Source organism: Lathamus discolor, chromosome 13 (genome assembly GCF_037157495.1).
Source record: "Lathamus discolor isolate bLatDis1 chromosome 13, bLatDis1.hap1, whole genome shotgun sequence".
NCBI lineage: Eukaryota > Metazoa > Chordata > Aves > Psittaciformes > Psittacidae > Lathamus > Lathamus discolor.
The window spans coordinates 9,207,306-9,231,444 of NC_088896.1; the positions used below are offsets into that span (position 1 = coordinate 9,207,306).

Here is a 24,139-nt window from a genome sequence, read left to right on the forward strand (position 1 = left end):
CCCTAGAAACTGTGTCAGAGCAGGTGGGAAATCCCTTCTAGAATAGAAAAATAGCAAATTAAAACACAATGATCTTAAATTAAAAATGGCACACAACAAAGCCACTTGGTAACATGGATGGGGACAAAACCTGAACAGTTTGCAGCCCTAATATTTACAAATCTAGACTTCCTAACACAATGAGAGGAAAGGAAATCCTTTTCTTTGTCAAACTACGAAGAAACGCTTTTAACCTACTGTCTCTGAACTCATTAGTGCCAGAACATTTATAGGCAGTAATTGCCAGTAAGCTGCTAATGCCCTTAAACAAAGTCTGTGTTACAGGAGGTGGAAGGGCAGAGTAGCTGGCACATAGAGCTCAGACAATTCTTCACAGTTCTTAAAACAAACAATCTACCCTGCTGAAGTGATCAGATTGCTTTAAAGGGTTTTAGGGTTTGTTGTGAGAGGCTTTATAGATATTTGCTGGGGTTACACCAAAACCAGTGTAATATTTTATAACTCATGGCAAATATGCTCAGCTAAAAGGGGAAGTGTTGTTCATGAGCAGTTTGAGTAACACAGCATAGCATCCTATTCCCCAACAGGGGATGTTGAGCTCTGGATTCAGACCAGATGTATGGCCTAACTACATGTCAGATACAGTACAGATGAAGTGCTGAAGTATATGTTACAAATACTAATCTCACTGCATTAAATATGATTGGTTTATGAGAAACCATGAAAGCGGTGTACAATTTATCAGCACCTGTGGTTTTGTAGCTGCATTTCAGCATGTTCCTATGTGACCTGCATCTCTGTTTTATGGCACATATCTTCTAAACTAGTCAGTCACAATTTTACCCTTAATCTCTATACAAACACTTCCTTTACGTGTTTAATTTTTCACTAGCTTACTTACCATTATTAGCTTTTCTGATTTCACTATAAACTGTTTCAGTCCCCTTCTGTACAGGAGCTGGAAAATGTATTGGCACAGAATCAATTTATTTTCTTTTTTTTATCCTTTTTTAACTTTCTTTTTTTGTTTGCGTTACGAAAAGCTCCTTACACAAACAGAACACAGTGGTTTACTTTCAGAGGAAGTAGTTACACAAGCAGCAATGAGCCTGTGGAGTCTGTACCAAAAAGCAACCACACCCCCTCCCCAAACCCAGCCTGTAAGGTTCTGAGAGGGAGATGTCTCTCCCTCTGCATAAAAGTGATGATGAAAATTGGCTTCCTTTTCTACGTTTAACATTCTAATAATCTTCTCAAATTGATACTGCCTTAATTTTACCGAGGCATCTGTCACTAGAGAAGAGTTCTTCTGGATCACTTGGAAGACCTTTGTTTTGATCTAGGGAGTTAGGGATGCTATACTTGTGGAGATCTGTCATTTGGAACACTAACTATATACACTTTTGACAACTAGCCTGGGCACACACACACACAAAAGTCTAATTTGCTGTTCTCTGTGAAGGGTCTCAGAAGAATGTTTGCAGATTTCACACTGCACAGCTTCTGTTTAGGCGCTATCTGGGAAAGGTCTCCTCTCAGTTCCTCAGCATGGTGGACTATTCCTTTAGTGCACTAAGATCAAGTGGACATAGCAAGACTGAAGGCTAAGAAGGCTTTTGGAAAAACAAAAAGATAGAAATTAAGGAGAAAAAGCAGACAGAGAAGATTTATGCCTCCAAGGACACAGCTAAGATACAAATGTAATGTTAGTGTCAGACACTACTTTTCAGTCCCTTAGGTTTACAAATAGACCCCTGTAAACCTCCACTTTTGTATGAGACAGAAAGCCAAAAGCTCTTCCCTTTTTTGCTATCTGAGTTTTAATTCCAAACTGCAGGCACTTACCCCAGCAAGAAAGGTGCAGAGCTGTGTCTAAACGCCTGGAAATAGCAAGAACTCAGTTTATCTATGTCAGTGTAAACACAGCTCTGGCTTGTATGAGATTAGAACAATTTCCTTGATTTCTTGCATGTTTCCAGATACAGAATCCCTGAGCAACCATTGTAAAGCAAAGTGCTATAGAACTCTGTACATTTAAAATAATTTTCTCCATTTGGTATAAAGCCTGTGCAGGCAGGGTCTAGGAGCTTGCTGTTTGAGGATCTCAAAGCAGCTTAGCAATATTCATTCATTTCAGTTAAACTGAGTATCTTAGACAACCTCAGAATTCTATCAATATCACCTCCAATTTCTGTTGCTCTTCAATAAACCAAGAGGCGAGATTTTTCTAGTTAAAGTGAGAACTAGAAAAACTGCAAGAAACTGGAAAGAAAATTCACATTTCTGGAGACAGAGCCCTGTACTTTAGCTATTAAAAAAACATTTAAACAATTCAGACAAACTGATCTGCAGCCAGTGCCAGAATCAGGACTGTTACTGCTCTGCATCTCGCTGAAGAACCCAACATTCTAATTTCCTGAAGCTAATTCCATTTGTTTTAATTCCATTAAGCATCCTTTAAATGCTGGGAGCTCACACATAAGAACTGAGTTGCAAGCTTGTGATTAATTTCAATGACAGTAGCAGTTCACTGAGTGCCTAATCACAGCTCCCAAACTCACAGTTTTGGCACTAACTTTCTTTGCAGATTAGTCTGAAGAACTTGCAGCACATTTCATGTGCTTATGGGCTATTCCTTAAGTCATCAATTCACTTCCCAGTGAAGTAAGAAGAAATCTTCTCAGAATTTTAACAGCTCATTTTGTTTAGAATACATTTGTTAGCAGATGACAGTGCTAAATCTGCTCCTATTGGCTCTGTGGGAAGTGGTAGGAGGCTTTTCCTCAGCTTGCCTGGTTTTTTTTCCAGACCATTTCATTAAGTTGCGATAAAATGCCATTGCCCACAGTATTTTCTTTGTTAATTTTCCACAGGGTGCCTCAGCACTGAAAAAAATGTGCTTGGAGAAATTACCTGGATGATTTGACATTTTGTTTCCACTAACTTTACAGTGTTGCCACCCTGCAGATAAGTAACCTGCCATAAAAGTCAAAGCAGTAGCATGTTCTTAGTCAGCCCTGATTAGCAGTTTCTCCCTTCTCACTCCAGGGATACTTCCTGATCTTACTTTAGCACTGGCCTTTGGTTTTGCTTGGATTAACAATAAAGGGTCTAAATCACTTTTTGCACAACTAGATTTTAGAAAAGATAAGCACTATATTTTTGGCTAGCATATAATCTCCTGAAGTATTCAATTTAACCATTCTCTAGAATTGCCACCCTTCTAAATATCAAGCTAACATTCCGCTATGACTACCCCAAATAAGAGCTGGACTGAGTGGCCCCAGATCTACCTCGGATTTGTGTGGCATCTTCAAGCAATAGATATCAAGTTATTCTCACATGGAAGTTTTAAAATGAGACAGTGAAACTTTGCTTCTATCAAGCTTACCACTCACTATTGGTAACACTGTAAGGAGCCCTGACAGTGAAGAAGCATAGTATATATAAAGTTCTTGATGCAATAGCCTATTCATCATTACACCATCTCAAAAAGTACTTCAGAAATGAGCACGTAATGCAGACATGGCTGGAAAATCAGGGTGAAAACACCGCTTTCAAATGTAGTAGTTCTTTACTGTCAAAAACAAGATGTTCACCCTTCTGCAATTACTGTAAACTTGTTTTGAGGTGACATTCAATTATTCCTGATTCCCAAAAGTGACATAAAGGCTACTGTAATAGCTTAGATACTGCAGCATTTATTGCAGTAGTCTTTCACAACACACAAAATAGGACTCCTGAGATGAACATTTGTATTAACATTGACAACAGAGGCAGGAGAAACAAATGATTGGGAAGATAAATTAAGTTAGTCCTGAGAGCAAAGAAATCTGGAGTTCCTCAAAAGGCAGAAGGAATCAGAATGTACGTGCAGACTGCTAGGGGAGAGATGAGTGCTTAAAGAAAAGGTAAGCATGATATACCTCATTCAGAAAATAAGTGGAATATAAAGAGGTGTGAGAGGGTGACGATCTGACAGACCTATTCCCTATGAAGGGTTGGTCATAACCCACAGACAGACATGAAAGATTATGAAGATTTTAAACAAAACTTGTACAGTCACATCAATGTGGCAGCAGGACTGGTGGCAGTCCTATGCCTGAATTCTTTTTCTGGGTGCACATGATTATTACACAGGTATATAAAGGAACCTGGCTTTGCTTCTCTTTTCTCAAGACTAAATCTCATCCCGTTCTCATTGTGATAGGCAGTGCAGAGCTGAAAGAATTAATCTTGCAAATTGGTCTCATACAACTCCTGTCATTTAAACAGCACCCTCAAGATGCTCTGAGAGATTAACACATTAAATACTTGCACTGCAGCTGCTATTTACATATCCAAAGCATGCATGTGCCAAGCATTCACTTGTGTCCTGGGTGCCACAAAGGAATAGATTAGGGAGCTGTCATATCTCAATATACTTACAGAATCAACTAATGTTCTGTGTGTCAGACATAGGTCTGTAACTTGAGGCAGAATTCAGTTAAAATAATCTAATATCATTTACACACCATCTAATAAACATTATTTTGCATCTTAACGGGGTTCAGTCTACATAGCATAGATACTATCTTATTAGGCTGGTATAGCGGAATGGTGTTACATATCAGGGATGGGATGAAAAGGCTATTTTTAGAGATGCTGATCTTGTATTTTATAGGGCTTTTAATTTAAATAATCATGAAGTAGCATATCTTTACCACTCCATCACTATATCGTATAGTGCCTCCTCAGAAACAGTTGGAACAATTCAGTATTAGCCCTGTTCTGAAAAAGAGTATGACAACTATGGCATCTCAGTGCAGAATTTAGCAGAGGTGGAAAAACAGCATGCTCAGAACAGAGGAAAAACTCTGTGATGAATGAGACCAGCAAGTGAAAACAGAAAGAATAGGACTGGCAGTTCCGGCAGAGCTTTGCTGCCAAGCAAGAGTGAGCACTTCTGCCCAAACATCTCTATCACTAACTGAACAATCATGCCTTTGGTCTCTGAAATAAGTGAGTGGTCTCCTTCCTACCAGGAAAAAGTTAATTTTTCTATTTCTTCCTCAGTCTGCTTCTCATCTGCTTAAAGTAAAAAAGCCAGAGCACAGCATAAATCTCCCTCATGGCTTTTAGTCACTCACAGCTACTTGAAACCTTTTATAAGTTTTGGAAATATTTAACAGCTTTCAACACAAGGGCATATAACACAGGATGACTGAAGTGTGCATTTGGGTGTTGAGAATAAATGTCAGTGGATATTCCTCCATCAAGGTTGCAGAGACACATACCTTAGCCTCATGCTACGAGGTCTGGTTACTGTTACCAAAGAACTAGAGGTAAGATCCAAAGTTATCTGGACATCATAATCTCATTTCTGTGTTTAATGTGCCACAAAATCCAGGCCTCTCCAAATGAAGGGACTAAATCTACACTGGTCTATCTTCCTTCTCTATCACAAGTGAATTACAGCTTTGACCCTTCAACTGATTCCTTTATAAAGGAGGAAATTCCACTGCTTTCTGTTCTTTCCATTCTCCTACCCTGGAGCTAACTTCAAATGGCTCCCAGTGAATTTGGCCTCTATAACATGAAGATTGACAGCAGGCTGCCTTCTACTAGGAGTTCCAGCTGGGAGCCCTGCTCTGCACAACCTAATGCGGGTGGAAAGGGCAAATTCACACGAGGATCCCAGGGAAAGAAGGACTGCAATGAACAATAGCTTGGTTGACACAGCATCATTTAGATTGAGGAACCCTACTTACATGAAACTGTCATGCACAGAAAACACAACCTGCTTTTATATTCACAGGTGCCAGTATCAGACCAGAGTCAGAGAATAACAGTATGCCCATAGTTGCTTCCAAAACATAACCATAGAGGCCAGAACATTTATTACCTTTGTGAGGATCAAGCGTTGATACTTCAACTTCAGTGTACTCCACCTCAGCACTCTCAAGGTCAGGTCCTGCCCCAAAAATATCAAGAAGATGTTTCTTTGCAGGACTGCATACTTCATTTGAGCTGTGGGCCTGATCCTGCTGACGCTGAAATTAATGGACAAGTCCTCATTGACTTTGATAGGTGCAGGATCAGGCCCTACTTATGGCAGATGTAAGTTACTCTTGTTGTAAGACCAACCCATTCCTAGGTCATTCCAATCCCAAAGGCAGTAGACCAACTCAAGTCAGATTTCTGAAACTGTGGGACATGCAAATTGTGCCTAAAACTCTTACTTTCAATTTAACACCTTCAAAAGTGGTGCAACATAAATGGAGCACGGAATTACCTGAGATTCTACCATAGTCCTGCTCCAGCTCCTCTCTTCTATTTTCTCTTTAAGTATTAAATTAGCTTTACTCTCATCTGTTGATTTCATGTAATTTTCGCTATCTTAGTGTAACCTGAACCTAAAATACTCAAAAGTTGAGCTGACAAAACATTTACTGTAGCCAGTCAAATGAATGAGTTACACAGCTGCAATTCCTATTGTCATTATGATTATTTATCTACGAGAAATTCTACTTTCAGATTCATACCCAAGACATTCATAAACACAGATGAGAAGAATGGACGGTTTTAAACAATCAGCTAAAAAACACCCCAGGGGGAATTGTGTTTCTATCAAGTGCTCTAAACATGTCCACCCATCTTTGTGAAGTGCACTGTAATGAAAGTTGCACAGTTATGGCAAGTTAATATCGCTGTACTGTGGCCACATCACATGTGCCACAACTTAGATTTCCTCTCTGAAATCATTTTCTTGCAGCTGTGTTAAAACTGGGTCGGAGCAATCCCAGGCACAGCTACAGACTGGGCAAAGAAGAGATTCAGAGCGGCCCTGCAGAGAAGGACTTGGGGGTGCTGGTCAATGAGAAAATGAACATGAGCCGGCAGTGTGCACTCGCAGCCCAGAAAGCCAACCGTATCCTGGGCTGCATCAAAAGGAGCGTGACCAGGAGGTCGAAGGAGGTGATCCTGCCCCTCTACTCTGCTCTTGTGAGACCTCACTTGGAGCATTGTGTGCAGTTCTGGTGTCCTCAGCATAAAAAGGACATGGAACTGCTGGAACAAGCCCAGAGGAGGCCACAAGGATGATCAGGGGACTGGAGCACCTCCCGTATGAAGACAGGCTGAGGAAGTTGGGGCTGTTCAGCCTGGAGAAGAGAAGGCTGCGTGGGGACCTCAGAGCAGCCTTCCAGTACCTGAAGGGGGCCTATAGGGATGCTGGGGAGGGACTCTTCGTCAGGGACTGTAGTGACAGGACAAGGGGTAACGGGTTAAAACTTAAACAGGGGAAGTTTAGATTGGATCTAAGGAGGAAATTCTTTCCTGTTAGGGTGGTGAGGCACTGGAATGGGTTGCCCTGGGAGGTTGTGAGTGCTCCATCCCTGGCGGTGTTCAAGGCCGGGTTGGATGAAGCCTTGTGTGGGATGGTTTAGTGTGAGGTGTCCCTGCCCATGGCAGGGGGGTTGAACTAGATGATCTTGAGGTCCTTTCCAACCCTAACTATTCTATGATTCTATGATTCTATGATAACAGAACCATGAGTTCTTCACATGAAATACTGTGAACTGATTGCCTGGTAGAAGTGCCTGAGCAGACTTATAAACCAATCTTGTATAAGACATGCTCATAAAAAACTGTACAAAGACAAAATGATAGAAGAGGCAGAGGAATACCAATAACTTTCTTCCAGGTAATCCCAAAACACCGGGCCCTATCCAAACAGCAACCCTATAAGTCCAAAACTTTAAATAAATGTTTAATTAAGCCAACCCACTAATAGTCTTACAGCAAAATATCTTACCTGAATAGTAGTCTCCATCATTGTGCTGTCTGGTCAGTTTTTCACTTGTTGAGTTAGTAGCCAAGGCAGGACTGAAAAGCAAATGACAGTTGATGGAATTATCCAACAGCAGCCAACAAAAACATGATGCTACTCAAAGATCAGTCATTGTCTATGCTAACTATCACATAGTCTTAACTATTAAATCTAATTAAAATTTTGCCTTTCTCTTTAAGAGAAGCACAAACAAATCTGAAGGCCAAAAACGTTCCCTGTTCTATTACTCTTAAGACCTCTATATTTTTAATTCCATACCTAAATGCATTCAAATGCAAGCCTGATATTCTTCTATTTCTCTAAGCTGTTTGGGGATTTTTTACACCTATTTTTAGAGTATTTCCTCATCCTGTTGTTGTGTTAGCAGGTGGTACAGGAAGCACAACCATCTATTGTCTGCAGGTGTGTGCCATAATAATCTATATTCATATGGTGGAAAGCCTCCAGCCCTTTAAACAGAAATACTTCACCATTACTATATAGCAAGTGTTGTGGCTTAACCCAGCCAGCAACTAAGTACCACATAGACACTCACTCACTTCCCCCACCTTCCCCAGGTGGGTGTGGGGAGGAGAATCAGGAAAGGGTAAAACCCATGGGTTGAGATAAGACCAGTTTAATAATTGAAAGAAAATGAAATATAATAACAATACTAGTAATGAAAAAAGGAGAGAAAGGGAGGGAGAGGAGATAAAGCCCAAGTAAAACAAGTGATGCTCTACACAATTGCTCACCAGCCCCTGACTGATGACTGGCCCATCTTCAAGCAGCGATCAGCACCTCCTGGCCACCCCCCCCCAGTTTCTATACTGGGCATGGTGCTCTATGTTATGAAATGTCCCTGTGGCTAGTTCAGGTCACTGTCCTGGCTCTGCTCCCCCCTTGGCTTCTTGTTCCCCTCCTCACTGACAGACCACAAGCAACTGAAAAGTATTTGACTCAGAGTAAGCACTACTGAGCAACAATTAAACCATCAGTGTGTTATCAACGTAATTCTAGTACTAAATCCAAAACCAGCACTGTACCAGCACTAGGAAGAAAATTAAGTCTATCCCAGCCAAAACCAGGGGGGTATGCACCATTTACATGCTCAGGTTCCACACTTTCCAATACATCCCAGTTAACCACCACCACCTTTCTGGTCAGTTTCTATATTGCTCTGTATGGAATATCCCTGTGGCCAGTTCAAAGGGTCAGTTGTCCTGACTCTGCTCCCTCCCACCCTTTTGTACACCTCCTCACTGACAGACCACAAGCAACTGTAAAGTACTTGACTCAGAGTAAGCACTACTTAACACACTGATGGTTTAGTTGTTGCTATCAACATTATTCTCATACTAAATCCAAAACACAGCACTGTACCAGCTACTAGGAAGAAAATTAAGTCTATCCCAGCTGAAACCAGGACAGCAAGCCGTCTTACCCAGACATCTCCATGGATGGTCCTTTAGCTTGACAAGAGAAAAAGAAAATCATCTATTAATAGACTGAACAACTAGAATAATCTAAAAGTAAAAACAAAAGTATAGTGATTATCTACCCAAGTCAGAATCATTTCTCTTGACTATCACAGAATTAATTACCCAGTGGCTTACATTCTGTTTATCACCCGGTCCCTTAAATGTCTCTTGCACAGAGAACCTGAGATCCCAAACCTGAGACTTTAGCCTGGCCAATTTAAGCAGTCTAGGAGATCCAGATACCCCAAATTTTCCCCAATATTTTGCAATGTACTGCGTATCACAGGATAAACAAGATTTACTTGTTTTTTTACAGAACAAGATCTGAAAGAACACCTTAATGATAAAAGACAAATCCCTATGTGAGAATGTATTACAGCTGTAAGGAGAAAAAAACCCAACAAACCAACAAGCAAACAAAACCCCAACCAAAAATGGACTCCACAACCCAATATTCTCAAATTTGTTTTCTGAGGATCAGAGAAGCACTGCAGTAACGCCTGAGTTGGGACCCCAAATCAAGTTGTCACAGCTCTACAAGAGATCTAAACCCAAAAATCCCTCAGGCCCCTTCTGCTTCTACATTGCAGAGGACTGAATTCCAGACCTAGAACTGCATCAGAACAATGCAGTTCTGGCCTATCTCCAATAACTTTTGCTTTACTGGCGACTTCCCAGCACCATTAGTTAGATGCTCCCATTTTGCCCAATACACTTGGAAAGCTCCAGCACACTTGTAGCTTAACTCAGGCCACCTGGCACTTTGAAACAGATTCTAAGTTAAGTGAAAATTGTACTTAGTCATCTCCAAAGCCTCACCCCACAGCAGCCTTTACTCCTGAAACAAATGCAAGTTTAGCTGCAATACATTTGTCACAAATAGAAGGGAACCATTCATTACCCTTTTTCTTCTTACACAAAAACCACCATAAAGCGAGAGTCACAGCTCCTGCGATGGGTATTAGGACAAACGCAACAATGACTCCTTTCTGCCAAGATGCTAAGATGACTGGAAATAAGAAAGACATGTTGAAGAGAGTATGTACAGTGACAGGTCACCATGGCCAACTTCTGCAGTTCCTGACCTTTCATTTTCCTACAAATTGGACTTCTTACACACTGGGGAAGAACTTTACAGAGATTTGCATTCAAAGTTCACTAGTGAGCCACTCCTTTATGACTGAAACCTCAGTACAACGGATTACTTTCAGCTTGTATCTGTCTCCTTCAACTTTTGAGCTTCCTTTAAACTTTCCTATGCAAGTTAGGCAACCTCTGTTTATAAATAGATCTCTCTGTTTAACTTCTGACAATGGTGGAACAAAAGTAACGGAGTTACACTTAGTAACATACCAGACAACATAACCTCAACCGTTATGATGACAAAGCATGCAGCTTACCATAAAAGTTAGCTTACCATTGATGGTTATTGGATGGCTTATCACATCCACATTAGCTCGATTAGAAGCCATGCAGTAATATGTCCCAGTGTCCTGCCTGCTCATCGTGCCCTTGCGCCACATGACTCTGTCAGCGTGTTCACTTTGCTCAAATACAAGAACATCACGATCAGCTTTTCTAAAAATCCTGAAGTGGATTGGCCAAGATCCTTCTTTCACAGAGCAGAGGAAAGCGGTCTCACTGCCTTCCTCCACTTCTCCATATGGAATACTGCCCAGGCTGGCATTCCTGATTGGCACTACAGAGGAAGGCACAAAGAAAACAAATATTAGCACTATTAGAAATAACTTTGATGATAAAATGCAGTATTGTAGAAATAGTTGCTTTAATGCTTGTGTTATATGCTTTAACTGTCACATGCAACCTCACTACCATCTTCTTTTTAAAGCTTCAACTACCAACTTCCCTCATAGAGGAATTTTCCCTTTCTACTTCACACATATTTGTAGATCACATATAGTAACTCCTAGTTACTAATAGGCACAGTAATAAACTGACTTTCAGAGCTACTTTGCCACTGCAGCTTCTGGTATCAAACACATGCCCAGTGCCTCTGAAAACAGCAGCTAATAACAGAGGCATTTAGGGATTTACATCAGTTATTTCAGTGACTGAAATCACAGACTATCTCTAGTATCATTATGCATACATTTAATCCAGTCCTATGAAAATCAAACATGAGGAAAACATCTGCTCTGAAATTCTGAATCATTAATTTTACTAAAACAGCTTCTGCAAGATTTCGAGTCAGAGCTGTTTTTAGCATTAACATAACCTCAGTTGTAGTTAACTTGATTCAGACCACTATCAAGGGCTTTTACTCTAGCAGTAAATAGTCAGAGATACCAAACTCCAACTATTTTTAATTCAAGTGAGCAAAATTTGTAAACATTTCACATCCATTATGTTTAGTCCATCATTTTATGCTACAGTTTCAAAACTCAAAATATGGCATTAGACAGAGTAAGAACTAAACAGACTTACCTACTACTGTGACATTTAGAATATTGCTAGTTTTCACACCACTGGAGTGATTATTTCTAGCATCACATTTGTATCCCTTTTTGTCATTTTGTCCAACATTTTCATCCAAGAATGTAGCATATGTATCATTAATGACTGTTTCCTTAATTACATTTCCTTTGTAGAATTTGAATGTTATTGGTGGTGTTCCCCTGGCTGAACGACAGATTAACTGCAGAGGCTTCCCTAACACCACCTCTGGTAAACCACTGACAACAGAAAGAGTTGGCTTGGAGACTGGAGCTAAAAGGGGAATAACAGAAAAAATGGTTGCAAATTACACTACATAAAGCTGAAAGATGCAACATTATTTTACAGAAAACATATAAATACACAATATTTAGCTAGTCTGCACACACAGCTTATATCAGGAAGCTCTTCTTCATTGCTAGAATGGAAGCAGGGGGTAACTTGAACAAAACAAGAATATAGATAATAGAACATATGTAACAGAATAAAATAGCATACGAGGAGAACATAAAGGAAGACAAGAGGATCAGTGACACAGCTACGGATCATCCAAACTACAGAACTAGCTCTGACCCAAGGAGTAAGTCTGTAGAGCAAAAATACAGGTAAGTACCAGTTCATGTACTACCTGAGATGGATCCTCTGGATGGGACCTCTGCTTCTGCAGCACAGTAAATCACAACCCAGCAGGGGAATTAAACCCCCTTTAGACTTGAGAACTAACTGTGCTTGTTCCATAAGAGGGAAGGAAACTAGGGTGTTTGTAATTAGTGTGCTGGTGAGGGGGTTGTATTGATAGCAAAAAACTTGGCTTTTCTGGAGTAGAATTCTCCAGATGACCTCTGGCTCTCATGGCTTTCCACCCAGAGGGCCAGGGGGAGGGATTCAAGGCAGACACTGAATTTCAGATCAAACTGATGAGTGAAAGGTTTCCAGAATATTCCCAGCTCCTGCAAATGGTAATGAATGACAGCTTATTTGGCACCTAGCAGAATCAAGGGAAGAGAAGGAAGACAGGCCCTGGAAAAGTCTGACTTGATTAGATCATGATAGGCCAAATCCTCTACAGTTACAGATGACAAGCACATCTCACAGAAATTAATACTTCCAGAACAAATAGACACCCTGCTAGTTCATGGATTAGAGACTGATTCTGTCAACTGATGTGCTTATAAATAAGCTTACAGTTTTGATTTCCCCCCATACCATTGGGTTCTAAACCTCTGTATCAACTCACCATAAACATTTATCCTTACAGGTTTGCTCTCCTTGACTATTCCTTTTACTTCAGCTTTACAGATGTAGGATCCAGTATCATTCACACTAACTCTCATTGTTAAGTTTCTAGAAGTTTCCAACAAGACATCTCCATTTGAATTCCTCCGCAGCACAGAGAAGTTGGCTTTCTGAAAGCCACTAATGCTGCAGCTCAGAGTTAACTCTCTGTTTTCATCCAGCTTATTCATAGAAGCAGCCAGTGTTGGCTTGGGGAATAACTCTGCAAGATAGAAAAAATAATTTATTCATTCAAATTGAGCCTAAAAGAATATGACTACCTATGTCAAAGTATAAAGAATGAAGGACATAACGGAAGTTTATAATTAGGGAAAAAAATAATTATTTTAATATAATAATATTTTCAGGGAAAACATAACTTAGTAATCACTTGAAACCACTTTTTGTATGTGTTATTTGAGAGTATTATTTCAGTTCTTGAGTTCTACTGAATTTAAACTTAAATGTTAATCCACTGAGTGAATAGAGGTGTTACCTGATACAACAACATTCACTTTGGTGGACTTAGATGCTCTCCCTTGCTCCACCTTACACAGGTATTCACCACTGTCCTCTAGAGTAGCTACTGCAGAGTACTTCAAAACTTTCTCATCTCGCACACTGTTCAGTATTGTTTTGTTTTTCTGGAGTATGATTTCGATGTCGCGCATTCGGGCTACCACAGTTGAGCATTCAAGCTGTATTCTGTCTCCTTCTGTAATATTACGTGAGGGCCTGACACTCAGAGTAGGCTTTATAAATGGTTCTGCAAGAGAATACATAGAAACTCATAACCCAACTTTTTAATTATAGCAAGCAAAGAATTGCCAGAAGAAAAGCTAAGCAACTTACCCCTGACTGTAACAAGTGTTTTGTTGCTGTGTTCTGAGCTGTCAAATTCACGTTGTACATGTCTCTTACCAAAGCAATCAAATTGTAAAATATTATCTCCTTCTTCAACAGAAAATTCCACTTCAGAATAATTTTTGTATGCTTCAAAGACGTATTTTTCTTTAGGTGTTGAATTCATCTTTATCTTTCGGAAATAGAAGTATAAAGGAGGAACTTCTTCTGGCAGCTCACAACGTAATTTCACAACTTCACCCTCTAAAACTTCTTTTTTCTCAGCAGTGAGGATTGGCTTGGTCATTCCTTACAACAGAAAACAAGAAAAACGAAACAGAACATTGTATAATCCTGAAATAAACAGTATGTCTGATGACTCTGGTAGTGATCTATGCTAATGAAGAGGTGCAAATAATTTGTAAGAACTGAGCTTTTGATGTGTGGGTATATGTCAAGGCACCTCCAGAAGAACAAAATGTCCCTTCAAGAGGGCAATACAATCTCCATACAATGCATGAAGTATGAAAGTTGGTGTTTTGAAGGTAAGACCACTCGGTGTTTCCTATTGCTACTAAGAAATGAGCAAGCAAAGAAACTAAATGCCATCCCAGTTCCTGTACCTAAAAGTACAGGCCTCTGAAAAAAAGTTACAAGCCCTCCACAACCCTGTAACTAATGCTGAACGAGTTCTTTCTATGTTGCTCTTCCAAGAGGAAAAATATTACTTGCAGTCAAGAACACATGGCTGGAAAGAGTATAGATGGAGCTGGCCCCTGTTTTCATAAGAGATGAAAGGACAAGACTGATACAACATTATCTACAACAGTAGTCCACAGTTGATAATAGCTTTGGCAATGGCTGTCACAAGGTGAGAATCTCAATGCATCTCAATACATTTCCAGCTTTTCCAGCAAACTACCCAGCCCCCATCATGTTCATGATCTGCGGGCACAAGCTTTCACACATAACACCTTCTCTAGTTTAATAACAGAGGCTCAGGGCAGAGAGCACAGGTTGCATTCCTATCACTGATCTGCCATGTAGCCTTGGGATCGTTATTTCATTTCTGTGCCTTACCATGAGGATTTAGTACTAAAGTCTTGTAAAGTACTATGAAGTCTATGGATAAAAACCGCTTTGCAAGATATCCTATTTAGCACTATTATTACTTTGCAGGTTCTCTTTTTGTATCTTAAGACAACTGCCATGTTTGAAGGAATACTCACTCACCTGTTACCCAAACATGTAAGGAGTTACTTGATTTTGTCTTCCCACCTGCTTCCACAGTACATTCATACTCTCCCGTATCTGAAGATCTAGCCATAGGTACTTCATATCGAGCACCATCTTTGTCTGATACAGTCATGAACACAAGCTTGCCATCCTTAAAAATTGTAAAGTTATGCTTCAGCTGGAAATCAGCACTTTTGCTAATATCAGCATGGCAGATAATTGACATAGAAGCTCCATTCTTGACTTTGACAGACGGCTGAACATTGATTTCAACTGTGTTGAAAGTAAAAACTTGATGGAAAATAAAAAAAGAAACAAGATTTATATTTATTTTCAACTAATCCAACATAATACTGCTATCTCAAACTGCTGCATTTTAATAACTAACTGCTTAGAGCTGTATTAAACCACAAGCCAATTCATCCCCAATTAGCAGAAATCCCTGGAGTTATCTCAGTATTTTTTCCTTGAAAATAAGGTTAGGGGTATGTCATTCAGCAAATTTCACTTTAAATGTAGCTCACAAGCTTGGGATAATCTTAAAACTCTAGTTTAGGATAACGACAGCACCACAGAAGATATTTGGGCTCAAGTGCTGCAAGCAAACATGTACATGCCTAACTTGATGCTGTTGGAAGTCCAGCAATCATACTCTCAAGAGTCCTTAGCAATACCCTGATTAATTCAAACCCAGAGTCATAGCCAGAAGGAATGCTTTCAATTAGTTTAGAATTCAGACATGTTAGTCCCTGAAAAAAATATACTGAATACAGCATTCCTATTCAAAAAATAATAACATGGATAAGCACCTTATGAAATAAAGTTTAGAATAGCATTACTATATAGAGATAGTGCTTCTGTGTTTAGACCACATCAATAATAATGAATTTGTAGCTTCAATTTTTATAATTATTAGAATCCTGGTATAATTCATATTTTTATTCACACAAGAAGAACAACAAATATAGAGAACCCACAGCTTCTGGGTATGCCCACTTCTGTCAGGATTTGTATTGGAAAACTCCCGCATCTAAAGGAGTCCCTTGCCATGTACCAGCTATTTATAAACTGTCCTTGCTAGAGAGTTTTGTGCATAAAACCAATGCAAAAATAGTACCTTTTTTTTTTTGCATGTGAATAGACTACATGACAACAAGAACCAGCTTTTCTCTCTAGTGATGGAAAAAGGAAGTATGCAGAATGTACATGCTGGAAGTCAGCAACATGATAAAGTAAAGGCATTCCTTTCAGAACACAAATTCTGTACTCTGCTCACACACAGCCTTTTCTTTTCCAAGAAAAAGGAGCAAGAGAGACTGCTCTTAACTTATAGTCTGTAATTTTATCCTACCTCCTTGCTTGTGGGCATGAGAGGGGTTTTTTAAAGACCAAACCAAAATGCTAGTAATTAAATATCCTCTCCCATCTCTCCTCTCAGTAAAGCAAATTACTCCAGGAAAATTTCACAAAATACATTTTTAAAGTAAGAACAGCACATCTCTCAGTTAAACACTACACCAAGAACATCCCCAGTAACACCTTGTTCAGCTTTTCACATGGCCAAGTTTTGTTCTGAGCTACAGTACAGCAAATCCAGATCAACTCTGCTATGCATACACACCAACAACTGAACCATTAGTTAAATTACTTACATACATTTTGTATGAGGAAAACTCATGACCTACCTCTGTCCTGAGTGTAAAGTTCTGAACCTGAGGGAAAAAAAAAGGAGAGAGATGTTATTCTCAAAGCTTACAGATTGAGAGACAGTACTGGGAAACAGTAAAAAGCCCCAAGAAACCCCCAACAAACCACAAACACAGGTACCCACCCAGATATTTAGTTATCAAACTTACACTGCAAGAAAATCACCAGAAGAGCAAGATACATCTCGTTCCTGAAGAACACACACACTTAATTCCAAAATAAAACAATATTCATCATCAGAGGTGATGCCTCCAGGTACCAAAAACAGGTTATGGGTTTTTCCGTGGTTGTTTTATGGAAACTGATAAAATTTTACCATTAAAATGCATAAGTTTTCCCAGATCTTCAAAAACTGGCTGGATCAAGTAATCGTTCCCATTACTGGAAACTGGAAATGGCAAACAATGAGAATCTATCTGCTGCTCACAGGCAGATTACTGTTCAGGAAGTGACTGGACTTTTCCTGAGGGCGCCACCAAATGTATTTGCTTTGTTTAATTTCTTAAGGTGTATTAAAAAAACAAGAAGTTCCAATGACATCTATCCTGGAGTTCCTGTCAATATGGGGACTTTCAAGTTACAATTAACCATTTACAAACACAAATTACCTTTGCTATTTAACTTCAGAGGATCCTTGAGTAAATACTTCCCTTCATCCTGACACAGAGAACTCTTTTAGAGAACAGATGTACAGAAGTACTCATTCTTCCTCTTTACCTCCATTTCCAGGTCTCTCATTTTTGCTACAGCAAAGAACAGCTTTACTATAAGGTGCACAATAAATTCAAATTATATCAGAAACCACAGCTACCACTGTATTAGACTAGCATATTGACAGGCAGACTCTCATGCAACCAGTATATATCAAAAACATGGAACTGCACAAGTTTTTCTTTGATGTAGTTAGAACAGTGTAAAACACACACAAGAAAAGAAACGGTTGGAGTTTTATTTTTCAGCGGAAATCTGCAGCAGCAGCAGCACAATCTGAAATAGAGAATACTCTGGAGCAAGAACTAAATCTGCTGGCAGGCATTCCTGAGAGATCTTCTGACCTTTTCTGTGTTCTTTTGCAATGGGGCAATATGAGAGCCAGCCTGAAATCAGGGATGATTAATTCCACATCCAGAACACTGGAAGCAGAAATTGAGCAAATGGGATCAGAGGAGGAGGAAAAGTTGCAAAACATTCTACTTCAGCATTCAGCGCTCAGTTCCCACTGAGGTTTATCAGTCCACTGTCAAATCAGACTTAGTCATTCCACTTAAGCCCTAATACTGACTCAGTTTATACTCTTGATAGAGTGAATTGAAATCATGCCCCTTCAAAAAGTGCTTCTCAAGTTGTGTGTCCAGAACTCCCTAAATAGTGACTTAGTTATCCTTGAAAATTGAGTGCTCAGCACTCAGTCCCTTAGTTTCTTTCCTTTGTAGACACACTCAATGCTTTCCTTTACTTGCAGCAGCATTTTCCACGCTTGTTAAAACACTGCTGAAAACAATACTAAATACATTCACAGACGCCTATAAATGAGACTTACAGTTCTCATAAGCTTCTGTGTTTCTCCTTTTTTTTTTCTTCTGAGAAAATGAAAACTGTATCTTTTTCCCCCAAAATAATAGTTTAAAGCTGCATGTGTGTCTTAACACTTGTATTACACACAAGCAGGGTGTTTTGCAAAGGAAACAGAAGGGGAACAGTCATCTGTTTAACAATGTATAGGCGATATGAACAAGCATCTACGTAGCTGTTTTGCAGGGAGGAAGCACAATAGTCATAGTAACTAATGACCAAGAAGTAAGCTGTTTAACTAGCAGTAGTATTTGTTCTGCTTAATCCAGTTTGTTTGAAACACACCACCACCAAAAGACTGGTGGCCTGGCTGGTTGCCAGCAATGGTCTCCAGAGTCAGGTAAAGGAAAAGAGAAGGAGGACACATGGCAGGTGGAGAACAAAGGTAGACCAACTTTTGCTATTGATAACAAAAAATAGGAAGGAAGGCGATTTCCCCCCTCCCCTCTCCCCCATAAAAGAATTCAGCAGGACACACAAAGCTCAGCAAAGCCACACCAGTCTTTCCCACAGGGGACAAAGGTTCTCCTCTGAGCCACTGTGAGGGAAGGGGAAAGCGACTGTGGGTCAGTATCCTTCAGAGCGAGCCAATACGGAATCAGGCTAGTTTCAGACTTCGGTTGAAAGGCCAGCTTTTAGGATGAAGTAGGTCAGGAGTAAGGTTTAATGGTGCCAAAAACCTGAGGCTGTTGTGAGATGTCACTCCAAGGAAAGTATGTGCAATAAGATGTCACAGGCCAATTATACAGGCATGTTCTTGATAAGCCCTCAACGTTGCCCTGGAGAGGAAAATCTAGCTGGTATCAACCAAATTCCAAGAAATAAATTCAACTGCAGGAATTTTTCTGAAATATGCAAGACCAAAGTTATTCTGATATACAGCGTATAAAGAAATCCCTTATACTTGTGGGAAAAAGTAGGATTGACCTCAAAAATGCAACACACTTTTCTGAAGCAGACAGAATAGTCATTATAGTGTGACACAATGCCCTTGGAGACCTATGGGAATAATTACATTTAATCTACTGCCCCTTGAATCAGACCCTTGAACATTAAAGCTGTGCTCACCTGGGAATACATAATCCTGTTCCTACCAGCTGAGTCCCCCGCTACTTGCTCACATATGACATTTCCTAAAACCCACCAGCTCTGTCATCTGAACAGAGCTTTGCCTGCATCCAGAGGCCTATTGTTGTAATTAAGGGCAAAATGCTGAATAAGATTTTCAGCTTTTTCCCTCTGCAAATACAGTGTTTCCAGCCAGTCCCTTATGGCAGGGGAGGAAGCTGGGAGTTCACAGCATGCTTGAGCTGTTTGTTTCCATTTGCTCTCCAGCTGGCTGGCAGGATAGTAAAGAGCACAGCACAGAGCCAGTCTCTAGGACTGTCATCTTACTTCCTCGCAGAGCGCATGCTGATGCCAGCAAATCTAGACTCCGTGTCCTGATCTCAAATGCCCATTCCTGATGGGAGTTTCACTTTCTTCAGAAAAGATGAAGTCTCTGCATGTGTTGCCTTCAAGTTCTATCGTGCTGATCTACTGACAAAACATTTAACGCGACGTTCTGGGGTCATCAAATCTTGATCCTGAGAATAGAGGCTCCATGTAACTTCTTGTATAAGTTCATTGATTTTAAAACCAGTTAATGGCTATACAGGTGGATCTACAAATGCTTGGGATTTTCGACATTTCATTTTAAAAGTGAAAAAAATTCAGAGCTCTGTGTTCATCTACACTGAACTCAACACAAGCTTCCCAGTAACTAAATCAAGGCTAGAAAAGCAGCTCTGATTTCTAATACCCCAATCCCAAAAATATTTTGCTTAATTATCACTTCCTGTTTCAGCATACTCATAGATAATGGAACTGCAGTAAGCATTGCTGCTTTCACAAGTCTAGCCAAATCCCTGGTGAACTAGGAATGAACTGACTTTTTACTACATATGTTTTCAGGCTATATTGTCTTCTCTGGAACGTGGGACATTTGTATCATTTGCCTGTATTTTAAAAGTGTGTCTTTATGCCTCCCCAGAGAAGAATGAGTATGATTTTTATCCCTGGATTTGAATATTTATAAAGAACATCAAAGAAATGAACATTGGGGGGGGGGGTTAGAAGTCTAGAAATTCTACAATTAACAGAAGCTCTACACTGCAGAAAGTTCATTCATCTCGGAATAAACTGCATTTCACAATGGCACCATCTACTGGGAGACGAGCACTGGAGCAAAGCACATGTGGTTCCCTCACTTCTCTTTCGTATGATTCCTGATCCCCAACACCTCCTCTAATTGGGAATATAAATAAGGTCTGGAAAAGTAACTGAAAGAACCAAGAAGCTGATAATGAAAGATCATCACCAAGGCTTTCACACAGACATTTCTCTTTTGAATACAACAGGAGCTGATTGTTGCTATTTGGCTTTATGCTTTCTTACCAAAATGGTGCAAGATTGAGAAGAACACCAGGAATCTGAAGTCTTGACTTGTATTTCATGTAGCACACATACCCGTGTGTGTTAATTCAGACAAAAAGTAATAAATTCCTTCTTTCAGAGGTGTGAAATCTATTTGTTGGTTTACACTACGATCATGGTTTCTGATACCACCTCTCAAGCTTTCTCTGTTTCAATAGTGGGCATAAGTGACTGATTCTACACACTGAGGACATTTTTAACTGCTTTCATTTCCTGGGTTAACAAGTTCCTCAAGTTAGAAACAGACATCACAGACTATCACACAGAGATTATCTAGCAATACATCAGAATCTGCACTCATTTTGCTTAGCATCCAGCATTTCTGCATGCAGCAGAAAAACAGCCTCAAGCTCTGCAACAATATTCATTGCAGAGTATGGCCTGTGCCAGAGAAAAGGTCAGAACCTTCTGGCTGGAGAGGGAACTAATTCCTGAAATGTTTTTCCTTCTCTGTACATTCCCATTGTTTTTGTACTGCTTGATGATTCTCCAAGCACTATCCCACACCAGTTTCATAAGTGAAATTCAGTTGGTAGCAACTCAACAAGCTGATCCAAGTTAACAGAAAATCTTTCAGCAGACTTTACACAAACCAAGAGGAACTTACCTGCTTCCTGATCTGAAGCTGGTGTCCGCACATGGACATCACTGCTGTAACTTCTGCGTAGGATGCACAAAGGGGCAGATACTTCTCAGAGTACACAAACAGCAGTTTGAAAAGGGCTAAAAACCAGACGTAACCCTGCCAGGTGTATTTTTCAAACGCTTTCCATTCAGCATCTTAAATATTCAAAATTAAAACCAGAAACATTAATTTTTATCAGAGGTTAAAAAGCAGAAAAAGTGGAAATTACATCAATTTTTAAAGAAGGCTGATTAAGAGAGTACTCTGTATTTTTCAGCCTATGGTATTCTTATAGCAATCCTTGAACACATTTGTCTCAAGCACTTTTCAGACAGTGATGTCAGAATTCATCCCAAGAGAAATGCACCAGTATCCCCAGGCTTCGGGGCCTCACCAAAATTTTTTTTCTTTTTCCTTTTTTTGGGGGACAGGGCAAGAGGAGTCAAAGGGAATACAGAACATTTAAAACATTCCATCCTTGGGGTTTAGGAGCTGCTAGGTTACTCAAATTGGGTACCTAAAATCTCCTTTCACCTGCTGACATGTTCTTGCAATTTGCAGTTCATTGAAAAGCATTCATTACATTCAAATTCTCATTCAGGATGGGAGGAACAATGCCAGAAATGTAAAGACATCTTAAATGTGGCTATAGAAGAGATCCTTTCCTCTTGTACTGTTACTTATCCTCTAGAAAAAACAATCTTCTCACAAACACCAAGTAGATAAAATAAAGAGCAGACTTGCCACCACAGCCATTTTGAGTAGGAGTGTTAAAATCTGGTATTCAGCGATCATCTAGCTATATCAGCAAAAGCTTTTTGCAGACAAAACACAAGTGCTTAATTTAATTCATCACCAGACATAACTGTCAGTATATGGTGATTTCTAGCAAACCTTCTGCAGACACTTACTATAGCAGACGGTCTTCCAGAAAGAAGGACCTCTGGGATGAGAAACAGGGACTGGGAATAATTTTTGTAATTCTGCTGAACCATGCAAATTTCCCCGGAAGCCTCTGGCAGGGCAGATACAGTGTGAAGCCTTCACAGCCTTCCTACAGAATGCTATCCCACACTATTTTCATTCTCAAGTCAAAGAATTAACCTTGTGAACGAAAGCTCAGTTTGGTTTTTATTGTCTTCCACCTGCTTGCTTGAGGCAGAATATCATCACAGCACCAAGAGATATACATCTCCCTTTCAGACTTTTTAACTTACTTGTTTGGCTGGAGGCCTTCTGTTAGTTAAATTTATTCAGTTCTTTTTCCATGTGCAACCACATTAATTCTAGGCAGCATATTTGTAAATCTAATCAAAAGAGAACTCGAGGCTTGCACATTATCTTACTGATGCTACAAAACTCTACGTATACGTGCTGAACAAATCAACATCATGTTACTCCAAAGTCAACAGCCAGCTTTGCCAGCAAAAACAATAATCATGGAAGTAAACTTCATTTACTACTACTCAGGACACTCTTGAAGAGACTAATGAACTACTGAGCATTCAAAGTTAAAGTCAGTATTCAAAACCTCACAGAAAGGTAGTGCCAAGGGCTAATGTTGCCTTTTTCCCCTGTTTCACACTGACAATATGGCAAACTGCATGCCATATGGACAATACGGATGCTGATCTCCTCGCTGAAGTGCAAAACAAGACGGTAACATTTTTTTCTCAGAGCAATACAACAGGATTTAATGGTCATTCTCATAATCTGGGAATTACTTCCAGTACAAGAAAAAATATACTGCCCTAAAGCCTATTACAAAGCTGTCATAATGATGCTGTCCACCTTCAGCTCTGTTGAATACTCATCACAATGATATCCACATAAACCAGCAGAAAGTAAGTGTTATTCCAAGAGTAGGGCTTGAGAATAATAATGCGCCATCGGCACACACAGCTCCCATGAGTACACAGAGTCCATTGGATTACGCTTTGACCAAATTCTAGTACATATAGCCCTTCCTTGCCATATAGGATCAAGCAATCAATAATTTTTTCCAGAAGCTTCTTTATATCAACCTAACTTAATCGTTTAAATGACAAGCTCCATCTAAGTGATGATCTAACCACCACGTTATTACTCCCCTCATGGTGACGTAGCAATTGCAGGCTGGCTTTTATACAAACTTCATCACTCAGCTACCAAATCCTATCATAACAGTTAATCTTTCCACATGGGAAGTGTCTCTATTAATGCTCTGCAAAGCAATTGTAAAAGTGGGAAAATAAGTAGATATGTGAGCAGATGAAAGTATGGGACAGTTAAAAGAAACACTGCTCTTCTTGGTAATCTACAATGTAGAACTGAGATGGATGGAATGTGTCAAAGAAAACATGTTCCCTATTTCAGACACTAAAGTCAGATTTCGGTGAAAAGAAAACAAGCAAAGCAAAACCCAAACCACTGAGGACACAGATGCACTGAACTACAGGACCTCCACCCAGGGGAAGAGACAGAGCAGGGTTGCTTAGGAGAGTCCAAAACAAGAAAGCCAAGAGCCAAGAAAGGCACAAACAGTTCTGGAAGAGCTCTCCTCACTTCCCAAACAGGAACCAGTGCTTTGAACCAGCACTTTTGTTCCCTAGATACCCTTAGGCCACACGCCCTGAGGGAAGCAAGCAAGCTCTCTGCACATAGGCCATTTAAACCTGCTGT

The 24,139-nt window shown here is 39.9% G+C and overlaps 1 protein-coding gene across 5 annotated transcripts in view; it reads right to left on the bottom strand.

The window, feature by feature from the left end:
- The window catches only part of PECAM1 (platelet and endothelial cell adhesion molecule 1), a 28,243-nt gene extending 10,694 nt beyond the window's left edge, over nucleotides 1-17,549 (bottom strand). Inside the window, exons 1-13 of one of the 5 annotated variants that reach the window (XM_065693754.1) lie at nucleotides 16,956-17,245; nucleotides 16,785-16,811; nucleotides 15,097-15,390; nucleotides 13,873-14,172; nucleotides 13,517-13,786; nucleotides 12,983-13,243; nucleotides 11,737-12,018; nucleotides 10,709-10,990; nucleotides 10,193-10,300; nucleotides 9,255-9,282; nucleotides 7,796-7,866; nucleotides 5,885-5,953; nucleotides 902-958 (exon numbers count right to left, since the gene is read on the bottom strand). In XM_065693754.1, coding sequence (XP_065549826.1) covers nucleotides 902-958; nucleotides 5,885-5,953; nucleotides 7,796-7,866; nucleotides 9,255-9,282; nucleotides 10,193-10,300; nucleotides 10,709-10,990; nucleotides 11,737-12,018; nucleotides 12,983-13,243; nucleotides 13,517-13,786; nucleotides 13,873-14,172; nucleotides 15,097-15,390; nucleotides 16,785-16,811; nucleotides 16,956-16,989 — 2,083 coding nt within the window. In that variant the 5' untranslated portion in view covers nucleotides 16,990-17,245. Of the gene's footprint in view, nucleotides 1-901; nucleotides 959-5,884; nucleotides 5,954-7,795; nucleotides 7,867-9,193; nucleotides 9,283-10,192; nucleotides 10,301-10,708; nucleotides 10,991-11,736; nucleotides 12,019-12,982; nucleotides 13,244-13,516; nucleotides 13,787-13,872; nucleotides 14,173-15,096; nucleotides 15,391-16,784; nucleotides 16,812-16,955; nucleotides 17,247-17,414 lie in introns of those variants that run through there. The other 4 variants (XM_065693756.1, XM_065693753.1, XM_065693755.1 and 1 more) reach the window with 4 other exon arrangements.
- Nucleotides 17,550-24,139: the final 6,590 nt, after the last annotated feature.